The sequence below is a fragment of the Urtica dioica genome, chromosome 1 (assembly GCF_054948205.1).
Source record: "Urtica dioica subsp. dioica isolate 48M chromosome 1, U.dioica_male_clone48M_v1_H2, whole genome shotgun sequence".
Taxonomy (NCBI): Eukaryota; Viridiplantae; Streptophyta; class Magnoliopsida; order Rosales; family Urticaceae; genus Urtica; species Urtica dioica.
Window position 1 is genome coordinate 27,301,851 of NC_142756.1, and position 15,056 is coordinate 27,316,906.

Below are 15,056 nucleotides of genomic sequence, written 5' to 3' on the forward strand. Positions count from 1 at the left end.
TCCTCGGCTTGCTCGCGGCGGCGCTGGTTCCTTCTCGGCCGCGCGTGCGTCCTGTGGCGAGTCTCGGCCTCGGTGACTTGCTGTCGGCCGATCTCCTCCTCCGCGAGCTCACTCCCTCAATCTCTTTCTCTCTCTCGCTCGCTCGACCGCTCTCTCTCTCTTGGTTCTCTTCTTCTCCTTCTTTTTCTCTTTTCTTTCTCTTTCCTTCTCTTCTTTCTCTTTTCTTTTTCCTTTCTTTTTTTTTCCTGGTTGCCGATTCTTTTCTTCTTCACTCGGCCAAGTGATACCTATCACTTTGAAGAAGATGAGTCATAGATGACGTGGCAAGCTAGGAAAAAAAACATCTTATTCACAATCCAAACTCTTTTCCTTGTTTTCTTTCAAATGGATCCCTTAAAATTGTTACAACCACGTCCTTTCATATAATTATTTACTTGAATCCATAACCGAACGGATTATAATTATATGATTCGAACCGAGAATTTTCTCGTTCGTTCTCGATTAATTAAAATATATTTAAGGTTCCTCGGAATTAATTCTCGTTCTTGAGAATTTATTTCTTAAATTAATTTCCGGAATGTCTCCTCGGAAATAATTTATTAATCGAGTTAAACTCGATAATTCCTTTATTTATTCCGAGATTTTTCATAACCTTAACATATTTAAAATTAATTCGATAAATCCATTGGAGTATAATTCACTCGAGAATTTAGTTGTAACAATGGAAACTCGTTAATTATTTCCATATCTCCAAATACTGGTGACGCAGAAACTTGTCCTTACAAAAGGTGTTATAAACGAAATGACAATCTACTCCCCCAAGAGAAGGCCGCAAAAAGTCTCCTTTTATAAGTAAATGACACATCGTTAATGCTTAGCCATGATGTCAATACACCAACTTTGACTAGCAGGCTTCTAAATTGGTTTGATCACTCACATCCTTTCGCAGAGTCTCAAGGGAGGATTACTAGGGATTAAGCCTAAGTGTGCAACCAACGACTTAGTCCTAAAAGGTCAACTTTGAAAAAACCAATCCCCCAAGAGGAGGCCTTGTCTTCATCGTCTCATTCTCGGACGTAGCTCTTTGATCAATGATCGAAGAAAAAACGACATAGAGTACTCCCATTGAAGAGAGGGCCACAAGAGTGACTCTTAGTCTTATGTTAATTGCTTCTTTCATTAGTATTGGGGATCGTGGGTTACAAACAACAAGTATAACTCTCCAACTTTGTTTTTGGAGTTGGCACATCGTCTTTATAAGTTCGGAAACAACTTTCCTAGTTATAGAGCTATAGAGTGGACTTCTAAAAAGGAATCCTAGATCTTCATGTTCAAGGAAGAGCAGCGTTAGTGCAGAAAGGCACAATGTACATACTAGGACATTTTCCTATTTTCTATTCGGGAAAGTGCATGAGGGAAGTGTGAACTTCAACTCACTTGAACACTTGAAAGTTTGAGATTAAACAACATTTATTTTTTGGCTCGTCTACAAGGAGACCTCCCACTCAAATTATCAAGAGCTTATAGATTTTGAACATATGTGATATAGATTTAGTTTTGAAACCATTTTAAAAAACTTATTTGATTTGGATGACAAAATATTTTCAAGTTTGAAACCGAAAACGGGTTTTCAAAATTCAAACTAGTTTTGTAAAAATTCCATTTCAATTAAACTTTCAAAAATCAAAATATTTTAACCTTTCACATTATGTTTATTATCTTATAAAAAAAATTTGCTCAAGGAAATTTTCTCATTAGAGTTCTATAACTCATGGTAGTGGGGTTGAAAATCCGGAATTATAGAAAACTGGACTTTCGGAATAGCCGCGCAGCTCGGAGTTAAATCACCATAACTCGTGGCTGCTATGTCCTTTTGACCGAAAACCAATTGTATTGGAAAGAGGACAAACAGACCTTTAATTTGAATAATGAATTATTAAATTTTGAATTCTGAGTTGAGAGTTATGCCACTTTTACTGCGGGTTTTCTCGAGCTCGAAGAAAACTGGAAATAAATAAAGTTCGGACTTTGAGTGCGGAATAAGAATCGAGTGTAACAGAACGTTTTAGGAAGTTCTTTTACATGTGTTTTATTAACATGGTATAAAAGAATATAACAACAAACATAAAACCAAACGAGTAAAGAAATGAAACTAGCAAGACAACATAACTAGTCACAAAATTACTCGAAATTTTCTCAAACTTAAAAACACTTTTTTCATTATAAAAAATTAAAAACTTTTAGAACTGATTCTAATATGTTTTAATTCTAATTTTTAATTTAACGACATGAGCAATAAATTAAAAAAAAAACCTAAGAAAACAATTCTAACTTGTCACAAAATTAGTAAACTTTCGAAAAAGATTTTCAAGCTCATAGTTTTAATTACATGTACATGCATATCTTTGACCATAGCTCTGATACCATTTGTTGGGATTGAACTAGGGTTATGAAAATATTTAACGCTTCGAACAAGCGACGGGATTTAAAAATTTTCTTTAAAACAAGTAAAACGATTTTACTAACCTAGACAAAGAGCAAGTACATATAAATTAAAAACTATTAATGAGCTATATATGTTTACTAACCTTTGAGAAGCTTGAGCGTCAAGAAGCCTTAGGAAGGTTAAAAAGTTCGTCTCCCCTTGTAGCACGTCTCTCTTTTTTTCTCGGGGCAACCACAAAAGTTTCTATCACAATAATCACTCGAGAAAGAAAGGAATTAGTGTGTGGGCACTTTTAATTTCATCATCAGGTGATAAGTGGAGGTTATGGCCTCCAACTTGTTCAGATGGGGCGACCAATGATTTTGTTGTAAGCAAACGGCTGATCCACCACCAGGAACAACACGATGTGAGTGACCTCGATCCCTTCGGGTGTCCCGAAAATCATCGGAAGGCCGATGGTAGCTTCTGTCATCACCCTCTCCCCGGAGAATCCAAATATTGGGGTCGAGATCGGGGTCGGCCATAGCCCAGCCACCTTCATTCTGTCGAAAGTTGACTTGAAGATAATGTCGGCCGAGCTGTCGTTGTCTATCAGAATTCTCCAGATGAGGTTGTTGGCGACCGATGCCGAGACGACAATTGCGTCGTTGTGCGGGTGCAAGACATGCACCGCTTCCTGGTTGGGGAAGAACATAGCCTCAAAGGGGGACGGGGGGGGGGCCTCGTAGGTGTGGTTGATTTGGTGAGTGATCTTCCCTTGAGAGACGTCCTTCACGTACTTCTTCCTTTGTGTGTTGGAGTCCTCGAGCTCAAGGCCTCCCATGCTGCATTCCTGAGCTTTCCGGATCGTCATTCACCGCGCGGTCGTTGACGGTGACTGTGGCTTGACCTTTCTTCTCATGCTGCGGGCGCTACCCGCCCCCCGTGGTATTCTCGATTGTACGGAGGATGTAATTTTTTAATTTCCCATCCTGGATGAGGACCTCAATCTGACGCTGGCTAGACCAGATACGTCCGGCGGACGCAAGCCTTTGAAACCCATTTGTAAGTCGCTGCCTTTCGGCTCACGAGCTGGGCGGCGAGCGCGATGCCACATTTGTGTGGCCGGGTTTCCCGTGGACGCTGGCAAGACCAGATACGTCCGGCGGACGCAAGCCTTTGAAACCCAATTGTAACTCGCTGCCTTTCGGCTCACGAGCTGGGCGGCGAGCGCGATGCCACATTTGTGTGGCCTGGTTTCCCGCGGACGCTGGCTAGACCAGATACGCCCGGCGGACGCAAGCCTTTGAAACCCATTTGTAACTCGCTGCCATTCGGCTCACGAACTGGGCAGCGAGCACGATGCCACATTTGTGTGGCCGTTCCACCTTACGAGCGTGGCACCCTTGGGTGCGCGTGTCGTGCGATAGGCGGGGTTAGGTGTTGACTTGATCCCCCGGCGAGTGTGGCACCTTAGTGCACTGATCGCGTTTTCGGGTTGAGTCTCTTATCCCCCGGCGAGTGTGGCACCTTAGTGCACTGGTCGCGTTTTCGGGTTGAGTCTCTCGGGTCGAGTCTTGTGCCCTTGCGAATGTGACGCCATGGCGCGCGTGTCACGCCTGGGGACTCAACTGGCCCATTCTTTCTCTCACGAGAGCGTCGTGGAGCGAATTTTGGTTTACCGTTTAGGGGCGATTTTTCTTGCTTGTGTGAGAGCATTTAGATTTATCGTTGAATCTTGTGAGTCTATTGTTACCGGTCCGTCTCGGTCCGGTAGATCGACGACGGCCACGCTGGCGGCCGTCCTGAACCCGGCGCTCGTCTGGGGCCGGCGCTCGCCGTGGCCGGCTCTCCACGGCCGGCTCTCCAAGGCCGGCCCTCCAGGACCGGCGTTCCAGGACCGGCGCTCCAAGGCCGGCGCCCCAGGACCGGCTCTCCGGGGCCGGCGCTCCAGGACCGGCTCTCCACGGCCGGCGCTCCAAGGCCGACTCTCCACGGCCGGCGCTCCAAGGCCGGATCTCCACGGCCGGCGCTCCAAGGCCGGCTCTCCACGGCCGACGCTCCAAGGCCGGCTCTCCACGGCCGGCGCTCCAAGGCCGGCTCTCCACGGCCGGCGCTCCAAGGCCGGCTCTCCACGGCCGGCGCTCCAAGGCCGGCTCTCCACGGCCGGCGCTCCAAGGCCGGCTCTCCACGGCCGGCGCTCCAAGGCCGGCCCTCCAAGGCCGGCCCTCGGCCAAGGGGTTCCTCAAACACCTCTTGGCCGCCTATAAATATGAGGGTCTCTCCCTCGACCCAGGTAATCCGAATTTGAGTACTGAAACGCTGTCGAACTCGTACCTCGCTCGTTTCTCTCAAGTCTCGGCCTCTAAACACTAAACCCTCTACAAACCACCTCAATCCTACTAATGTTGAGCGTCGGAGAGGTAAACAGCGGCAACCCCTCTGTTTCCCCTTTGTAGTTCGCACCTTTCTGTTCACGTATCAGGTGTTTGGACGAGATAGAGATCATCTACAGCTAAGGGACGGCTTGGGATACCAAGCCCGACACGCTCGAGTCGAGACGAGACCACTTGGTCCGGCCTTGGGTCTAACACGCTGCGACTCCTAAATCGTTGTCCGAAAAACTGCGACAACATTTTGGCGCTAGAAGGAGGGGCTCTCTCGACCTTGACGACGCATTCCCTCTACCAGTTTTCTCCCTTTGTTCTCACGACTCTCGAGAGATGAGTCACATTCCCACCACCTCCGCGGGTACCCGAGCGACGAGCTCGAGGTACGGTCTTCGACGCCTCGCACATCGTCTTGAAGGGCAACCTCGCGATAGCGAGAGCCAGCCCCAAGACCCGATGATTGACCCCGAGGCCGTGCTCCGAGAGGACACGGCCCGGTGGCTTGCGGAGCTCCTTGACCGCCCCGGCGTCGACGGTACGCTCATAGCCGACCTCCTCGGCTATGATGTTGAAGATAGGTCCGCCAAAGACTACTCCGACTCCGAATATGTGGGGGAGTCGAGGACCAACGAGGCAACGCCTAGCCTCGCCCCTTCGCGGCCCAAGAGGCCCAACGACGCTTTGGCCGGGCCGTCACACCTAGCGCGGCAGCAGGCACGGTCACATTCCCGGGGACTCGCCCCCTCGGTTTCAAGAGGTGGCCGGACACGGCCCCTCGCCGAGGAGAGAGCGACTCTGGTAGATGATGGGGCCGACAGCCGAAGCGCCCGCCGGACGGTCCGACCAAGGGCGACCTCACCTCGCCCCGCACCGAGTGTGGACCTTAGAGAGTGCTTGACGGCGCAGAGAAACTCCCGAGGGGAGGATCTCCGCCAAAGGCTAAACTCTCGAAGGGACGCGCTCCCCGCCGCAACTCTCGGCCGGCCACAGGCCAATGTCGTGGACCAAGCGTCCAACGAACGCCAACCGGTGACTCCCGTGGCCCCGACGGTCGGCCCCGCTAACGGGCTCGACATGGTCACAATGATTCAAAGAGTCTAGAATCAAATCATCGAAATGAGGGAGTCGGGGAGGCAAAGGCCGTACGGAGGGATCGAGGAATCATACTCTCCCTTCGCCGCACAAATCCTCGCGCAACCATGCGTGGGGAACTTCAATTTACCGTCCATTCCCCCCTACGATGGACGTACGGACCCCCACTTCCACGTCCAACACTATGAGACGTGGATGACTATGCAGGGGCAGGCGGACGCCACCCTCTGCCAAGCCTTCAGCCTGACCCTCACAGGCTCGGGGTTTGAATGGTTCCGAAGCTTGAGGCCGGGAAGCATCCCGTCTTTCCGGGCCTTGCGAGAGGCTTTCCTCGCCCGATTCGCCACCCTCGTGGCGCAAAAGAAGCCGAAGACCCACCTCCTCTCTATCCGACAATGAAGAGACGAGACGTTGAGGCAATACCTCGCTCGCTTCACCGAGGAGTCTCACAAGGTCGAAGGGTTCGACGACAGGGACGCCATCACGGCGATCACCGAGGGAGTGCGCACGAGCGACTTCCTCAAGTCTATTGTTGGCCAAGTCCCGCGTGACATGGCGGAGCTGATGACAAGAGCCCGCACATACATGGGAGTCGAGGACTATCTCGATGGCCGAGATGGTCGAAAGTCAGGAGGACAGGGGAGTCGCCGCCGCGACGATCGAGATGAAGATCGTCCCGACCCCCGAAATAGGAGGAATAAGGGAAGCCAGGCCCCCAACGGCCGTTCCCTCCCCGGGCCGAGGCCGTCACATGTCGACAGCTTCCGAAAGTTCTCGCCATTCCCTCCTCTGAACACTCCGCCGGAGCAAATCCTGGCTCTGCACCGTGACAAGTTGGGGAGCCCAACCCCGCTCACGAAGGATCCCGCCAAGAGGGATCAAAGCAAGTACTGTGACTACCATCAAGATCACGGGCACCTGACATCCGAATGCTATCAACTCAAGCGTCAGATTGAGGCCCTGATTCAAGATGGGAAGCTGAAAGAGTACGTCCTGAGAACTATCAGGACGGCCGCGGCGCACGGAGGTCGCCCGCGGCAAGGGAAGAAAGGTCCGGCGACGGTGACTGTCACGGACCGCGCGACAAACGAAGAGCCGGAGAGCTCGCAACTTCACGTCGTGGGTGCAATCTTGGGTGGCCCGGAGTTCGGAGACTCGGCTACGCAAAGGAAGAAGTACGTGCGCGAAGTTTCCCAAGGGAAAATAGCGCACTACATCAACCATACGTACGAGGTCCCTCCTCCGGCCCCCTTCGAGTCCATGTTCTTCACCGGACAAGAAGCAATGCGAGTTCTCCATCCACACAACGACGCGATAGTCGTCTCTGCCCCGGTCGCCAACAACCTCGTCCGGAGAATCCTGATCGACAATGGGAGCTCCGCCGACATAATCTTCAAATCGGCGTTGGACAGGATGAAGCTATCCAGGGTAAGACCGACCCCGATATCAACCCCGCTCTTCGGCTTCTCTGGGGAGAGGGTTATGACGGAGGGAACTATCGACCTCCCGGTTACGTTCGGTACGCCGGGGGGGCTCGAGGTTACCCACATCGTGTCGTTCCTAGTAGTGGATCAGCCCTCGGCTTACAACATCATCGTCGGCCGCCCGACTCTCAATCGGTTGAAGGCCATAACGTCCACGTACCACCTGATGATGAAGTTCCCGACCGAGAAAGGGATCGCCGTGATGTTGTGAGACCAATCCATGGCGAGGATGTGCTACATCCAGGGCGTGGACGGAAAAGGGAAAGGGAAGGTGGTGAGCACCGTCTTCCAACTCGGAGACAAATTCCCGTGCAAGTTAGAGGAAGGAGGTACCTTCGGAGAGCTAGACCAAAGGGACGAAGTCGAGCGTCGAAAGGTGGAGACACCGGACGACCTCGTTCCCGTCGTGTTGGACGACGCCAAACCTGACCAAGTAGTCAAGGTAGGCGCCCAACTCCCGTCTGAGACCCGAATCGAGCTCGCCGCTTTCCTCCGAGAGCACAAAGATGTCTTTGCATGGACACACGCCGACATGCCGGGGATCGACCCCGAGATCATGGTTCATCGTCTCAACGACGACAAGAGGGTGGCCGAGCGCGTTCAACCGCGACGAGCGTTCAGTGGGGAGAGGTACCAAGCCATTGGTGAAGAAGTTGACAAACTTCTCGCCGCCGACTTCATCAGGGAGGCGGAGCACCCCAAGTGGGTGTCCAACGTGGTGATGGTCAAGAAGCCAAACGGGAAGTGGCGGATCTGTATCGATTACAAAGATCTCAACAAAGCCTGCCCGAAAGACAGCTTCCCTCTCCCGAGGATCGAGCAGCTCGTGGACGCCACGGCGGGCCACGAGTTGCTGAGCTTCATGGACGCCTATTCAGGCTACAACCAGATCCGCATGCACGAGCCGGATCAGATCAAGACCACCTTTGTTACGAACCGCGGACTCTACTGTTACAAGGTCATGCCCTTTGGCCTCAAAAACGCGGGAGCAACGTATCAAAGGTTTGTGAACCGCATGTTCGCCAATCAAATTGGCAAGACTATGGAGGTCTACGTGGATGACATGCTTGTCAAAAGCCTCAAAGCCCGCGACCACGTTCGAGACCTTAGGGAAATGTTCACGATTCTGCGGCGCTACAAGATGAAGCTTAACCCCAACAAGTGCGCTTTCGGGGTCGAGTCTGGAAAGTTTCTGGGCTACATGGTGAGCCGCCGCGGGATCGAGGCCAACCCTGAGAAGATTAAGGCGATCTTAGAGATGAGGTCGCCACAAAAGGTCAAAGAAGTTCAAAGCTTGACGGGGAGGATCGCCGCCCTGGCGCGATTCGTTTCCAAAGCCACTGATAGGTGCCAACCGTTCTTCAAGGCACTGAAAAAGACCGACGGGTTCGTATGGACGGAGGAGTGCGAGGAAGCATTCCGAGATATGAAAGCCTATTTCACCTCCCCCCCGTTCCTCGCGAAGCCAAAGAATGGCGAAACCCTATACCTCTACCTCGCGGTTTCCGATAGGGCCGTGAGCGCGGTCCTCATACGCGAAGAGGACAAAGTACAATGGCCGGTCTACTACGTTAGCAAGGCGCTCCTCGACGCCGAAACCCGATACCCCGAGATCGAGAGACTGTCCCTCGCCCTCGTCATGAGCGCGAGAAAGCTCCGGCCCTACTTCCAAGCGCACCCCATCGTGGTCCGCTCGGGGCATCCCATCGAGAAGGCCCTTCAAAAAGGGACCTCCTCTCGAATGGCGATATGGTCCCAAGAGCTGGGCGAATACGGGGTCGAGTTCCAACCGAGAACCGCCATTAAGGGTCAGGCCCTCGCCGACTTCATCGCCGAGTTCACGAGCGCGCCCCCAACCAACGAGGGCGACGAAAGTAGTAAGACCACGGAAGGCAAGAAGGACGACCATAGCGAGTCGTCAAACAAGAGAACCAACGACCCGATAGGGCCGGTCTGGGACTTGCACGTGGATGGCGCGTCAAACGCCCGGGGGGCTGGCGCCGGCGTTGTGCTCACAAATCCCGATAGGGAAAAGCTGAGGTACGCCCTGCGGTTCGAGTTCAAGGCTTCCAACAACGAGGCAGAGTACGAGGCTCTGATTGTCGGCTTGGAGCTAGCGAACAAGTTGGGCGCCCGAAACCTGCGCATCCATTGCGACTCGCAATTGATCATGAATCAGGTTAAGGGCGACTACGCCGCAAAGGAGCCACACATGATCGCCTACTTGTCCAAGGCCCAAAAGAACTTGGAGGCCCTGTCGTGGTTCGAGATCGTCCAGGTTCCTCGAGAGGCGAACGTTGACGCCGACGCCCTAGCTCGCCTCGCGTCTGGGATAGACGAGGACGGCGAGGGCAGCGTCCCAATCGAAGTGTTGACCCGACCCTACGTCTCGAGAGGCGACGTAGGGGTCATTGACGAGACTCCGCCTCCCTCATGGATGACCCCGCTCGTAGAATTGCTTAAACGAGGAGTCGTCCCCGAGGATAAAGAAGAAGCTAGAAAGCTGAGAAGCCTAGCCCCAAAATACACGATGAGGGAGGATAGTTTGTTCAAGAGAGGCTACTCCATGCCCCTTCTCCGTTGCCTGACCGAGGTGGAGGCGAGGAAAGCACTCCACGAGGTGCACGAGGGGGTGTGCGGTAACCACGCCGCCGGGCAATCTTTGGCATTGAAGTTGCTGAGACTTGGATATTTCTGGCCGACCTTGAAAAAGGACTCCCACGAGTGGGCCAAGAAGTGTGACAAGTGCCAAAGGTTCGCCCGCATTCCGCGCCAAGCACCGGCCCCTTTGTGTCCGATTATCGTACCGCGACCCTTCGCGAAGTAGGGAATCGACCTCATCGGCGAGCTACCTACGGCCCCGAGACAATACAAGCATGCGATCGTGGCCATCGATTACTTCACGAAGTGGGTAGAGGCTGAGCCGCTGGCAAAGATCACCGAGGCGAACACGACGAGCTTCATTTGGAAAAGCATCATCTGCCGCTTCGGGATCCCTGCGTCAATTGTAACCGACAACGGAAAACAATTCGACAATGCGCGCCTCCGAGAAATGTGCGAACAACTTGGCATTAGCAAGACTTTCTCCTCTCCCCGCCATCCTCAAGCCAACGGTCAGGTCGAGGCGGTGAACAAGACGATCAAGGAGAACCTGAAGAAGAAGTTGGAGGCAAGAAAAGGGGCTTGGGCCGACGAGCTCCCCATGGTCTTATTGGCATATCGCACCACCGCTCGAAACGCGACTGGCGAAACCCCTTTCGCTCTCGCATTCGGCGTCGAGGCTGTGGTACCCGTCGAGACCAAGCTGCCAACCTTGCGCATCGAGGAGTACGACGAAGCCGCCAACGACGATGCGATCAGGCTCGAGCTAGACCTCATAAACGAAAGGAGGGCGGACGCACTCACCCGGCTTGCTGCGCAAAAGAGGAAGGTCGAGAAGTACTACAACTCGAAGATCAAGCTGTGAAAGTTCGCCGACGGAAGCCTCGTTCTTCGAAGGGTGTTCCAAAACACCAAGGTGCAAGGCGCGGGAGTTCTAGGCCCCACCTGGGAAGGCCCGTACCGGGTGCGCCGAGCCATCCACAACGGCACGTACGAGCTCGAGAACATGGAAGGACTCGTGTTCACACACTCGTGGAACACGGAACACCTCCGGCAATATTACCAGTAGACGATCATTCGTCCTTTTTTCGCTTTTTGTCTTCATGTAATTTTCGATTCTAGCAAAGGCAATTTACAATTTCAAGTTTGGCCAACGGCCTGGGATGTAATTTTTGAACCATTTCAATAATTCAATGAATTACATTTCACTTCAAAACATTGTATCTTAGTTTCTAGCCTCCTCTACGAGCACCCAAGAAACTCGGGGGGCTAAGGGGGATAAGGCGAGAGTAACGAGCTCGCTTACTCCACTTTCCACGCGCCAAGCGGTACCAAAACACTCATAAATCGGATCGATACTCCTTGCGACGACTCTTCACGAAACTCCTCGTGCAGGCTCTACGTGAGTCCTCGAGTCGAGTTCGAGTCCACGAGTCGACTAATACTCCTCGTGCAAACTCTTCACATGACTCCTCGAGATGAGTTCATTCCTCGAGTCGAGCTTCGAGTCCGCGAGTCGATCGATACTCCTCGCGACGACTCTTCACGAAACTCCTCGTGCAGGCTCTACGTGAGTCCTCGAGTCGAGTTCGAGTCCACGAGTCGATCGATACTCCTTGCGACGACTCTTCATGAAACTCCTCGTGCAGGCTCTACGTGAGTCCTCGAGTCGAGTTCGAGTCCACGAGTCGACTAATACTCCTCGTGCAAACTCTTCACATGACTCCTCGAGATGAGTTCATTCCTCGAGTCGAGCTTCGAGTCCGCGAGTCGATCGATACTCCTCGCGACGACTCTTCACGAAACTCCTCGTGCAGGCTCTACGTGAGTCCTCGAGTCGAGTTCGAGTCCACGAGTCGATCGATACTCCTTGCGACGACTCTTCACGAAACTCCTCGTGCAGGCTCTACGTGAGTCCTCGAGTCGAGTTTGAGTCCACGAGTCGACTAATACTCCTCGTGCCAACTCTTCACATGACTCCTCGAGATGAGTTCATTCCTCGAGTCGAGCTTCGAGTCCGCGAGTCGATCGATACTCCTTGCGACGACTCGTCACGGAACTCCTCGTGCAGGCTCTACGTGAGTCCTCGAGTCGAGTTCGAGTCCACGAGTCGACTAATACTCCTCGTGCAAACTCTTCACATGACTCCTCGAGATGAGTTCATTCCTCGAGTCGAGCTTCGAGTTCGCGAGTCGATCGATACTCCTCGCGACGACTCTTCACGAAACTCCTCGTGCAGGCTCTACGTGAGTCCTCGAGTCGAGTTCGAGTCCACGAGTCGATCGATACTCCTTGCGACGACTCTTCACGAAACTCCTCGTGCAGGCTCTACGTGAGTCCTCGAGTCGAGTTCGAGTCCACGAGTCGACTAATACTCGTCCTGCCAACTCTTCACATGACTCCTCGAGATGAGTTCATTCCTCGAGTCGAGCTTCGAGTCCGCGAGTCGATCGATACTCCTTGTGACGACTCTTCACGGAACTCCTTGTGCAGGCTCTACGTGAGTCCTCGAGTCGAGTTCGAGTCCACGAGTCGACTAATACTCCTCGTGCAAACTCTTCACATGACTCCTCGAGATGAGTTCATTCCTCGAGTCGAGCTTCGAGTCCGCGAGTCGATCGATACTCCTCGCGACGACTCTTCACGAAACTCCTCGTGCAGGCTCTACGTGAGTCCCCGAGTCGAGTTCGAGTCCACGAGTCGACTAATACTCCTCGCGCCAACTCTCCACGAAACTCCTCGTGCAGGCTACATAAGCCCTCGAGTCGAGTTCGAGTCCACGAGTCGACTGATACTCCTCGTGCCGACTCTTCACATGTCTCCTCGAGATAAATTCATTCCTCGAGTCGAGCTCCGAGTCCGCGAGTCAATCGACACTCTCCTCGTGCAGGCTCTACGAGAGCCCTCGAGTCGAGTCCCGAGTCCGCGCTCGCCGCCTAGCTCATCGGCCGATAGGCAACGACTTACAAATGGGTTCAAGGTCTGCGTCCGCAGGGCGTATCTGGTCTAGCCAGCGTCCACGGGAAACCTCGCCACACAAATGTGGCATCGCGCTCGCCGCCCAGCTCGTCGGCCGATGGGCAACGAGTTACAAATGGGTTCAAGGTCTGCGTCCGCAGGGCGTATCTGGTCTAGCCAGCGTCCACGGGAAACCTCGCCACACAAATGTGGCATCGCGCTCGCCGCCCAGCTCGTCGGCCGATAGGCAACGAGTAACAAATGGGTTCAAGGTCTGCGTCCGCTGGACGTATCTGGTCTAGCCAGCGTCCACGGGAAACCTCGCCACACAAATGTGGCATCGCGCTCGCCGCCCAGCTCGTCGGCCGATAGGCAACGAGTTACAAATGGGTTCAAGGTCTGCGTCCGCTGGACGTATCTGGTCTAGCCAGCGTCCACGGGAAACCTCGCCACACAAATGTGGCATCGCGCTCGCCGCCCAGCTCGTCGGCCGATGGGCAACGAGTTACAAATGGGTTCAAGGTCTGCGTCCGCAGGGCGTATCTGGTCTAGCCAGCGTCAACGGGAAACCTCTCCACACAAATGTGGCATCGCGCTCGCCGCCCAGCTCGTCGGCCGATAGGCAACGAGTTACAAGTGGGTTCAAGGTCTGCGTCCGCAGGGCGTATCTGGTCTAGCCAGCGTCCACGGGAAACCTCGCCACACAAATGTGGCATCGCGCTAGCCGCCCAGCTCGTGGGCCGATAGGCAACGAGTTACAAGTGGGTTCAAGGTCTGCGTCCACACAACAAAGACGTGCAAATCGATTACGCCTTCGGTGGCAAATCGAGAAAACAAGACGCGCACAACACAGTAAAGACGTGCAAGTCGATTATGCCTTCGGTGGCAAATCGAGAACATAAGACGCGCACAATACAACAAAGACGTGCAAATCGATTATGCCTTCGTTGTCAAATCGAGAAAACAAGACGCGCACAACACAACAAACACGTGCAAATCGGTCACGCCTTCGTTGGCAAGTCGAGAAAATAGGCCACGCACAATAAAGCCGTGCTAATCGATCACGCCCCCATTGGTAGATCGAGAAAATAAGCCGCGCACGATCTGTTGTCGGTCGTTTTCGGAAAACCCGAGACGCCAAGAAGGCACGTCGCTCAAAGGGCCGATGGTCAGGCCGGAGGTCCTGAAGAGCGGCAAATCTTCAAGCCCTCGCCCAAACTCCTGACTCCTCGAGTCGAGCCTTGAGTCAATCTCCTCGAGTCTAGCTTCGCTCCTTGAGTCGAGCCTTGAATGGTTCCTCGAGTCGAGCCTTTAATTGTTCCTCGAGTCGAGCCTCGAGTCACTCCTCGAATCAAGTCGTTAGTCGCTCTCGCCGGGCCGAGCCTTGCTCCTCGAATCGAGTCACTCTCATCAAGTAGAGAGCTTCATATTTCACATGAGAATAATGACATTCGAAGGCCCGCAAGAACCCGGCAAGACGAGCCGCCCACTACGCACGCAACGCGCTGCGCCGGCCAGCCGAGCAGCAAGCAGCGCGCCGCGCCGGCCAGGCAGCGCGCCGCTCCAGTCAAGGCACCATGCGCCGCGCGTCCCGCGCCGCACCCGGTGACCCGCGCGCCGCGCCCCCTGCGCCGCGCGCCGCGCGTTGTGCGCCGCCCTTTGTGCGCCGCGCGCGCCGTGCACCTCCACTTGATGCCACACGCATTCCTAGTCCCACATGGACGAAAAAGGGACCTTCTAAGGCTCCCAAACACCTATAAATACCCTCTCTCATTGAGGGGAAAGCCATCCCAAGATATCCAAAAATATCCAATAATTCTCTTCATCTCTTATCGACACGTTCGATTTCTCTGCTTCTCTGGATGCCATATTTGGCCTGAAGCAGGTTCTCTTCTCTCTCCCTCGTTCTCAAAGGTCCCGAAGCACTCACGGGAACTTCCCGGACGTCGCTCCCTTTGACCGAACGTTCTCCGGTGCTCAAGCACGGCCCTAGGGTTCTCAACTAGAGCTACCCTTGCGCGTCTAACACGCTAGACGCGTACGCGATCTCCGAAGTTCTGAGACGCTGCCGAGGACTTCTCGCGCCCCGTTTCCTTCGTCGAGCAC

At 53.6% G+C, this 15,056-nt stretch overlaps 1 protein-coding gene across 1 annotated transcript; it reads right to left on the reverse strand.

Moving 5' to 3' along the window:
• Positions 1 to 2,786: 2,786 nt before the first annotated feature.
• Positions 2,787 to 3,299, reverse strand: LOC149407840 (uncharacterized). The gene has a single exon (XM_089622227.1). It carries the CDS (start codon positions 3,297 to 3,299, stop codon positions 2,787 to 2,789), a length of 513 nt encoding a protein of 170 aa, XP_089478353.1.
• Between the last annotated feature and the right edge of the window lie 11,757 nt (positions 3,300 to 15,056).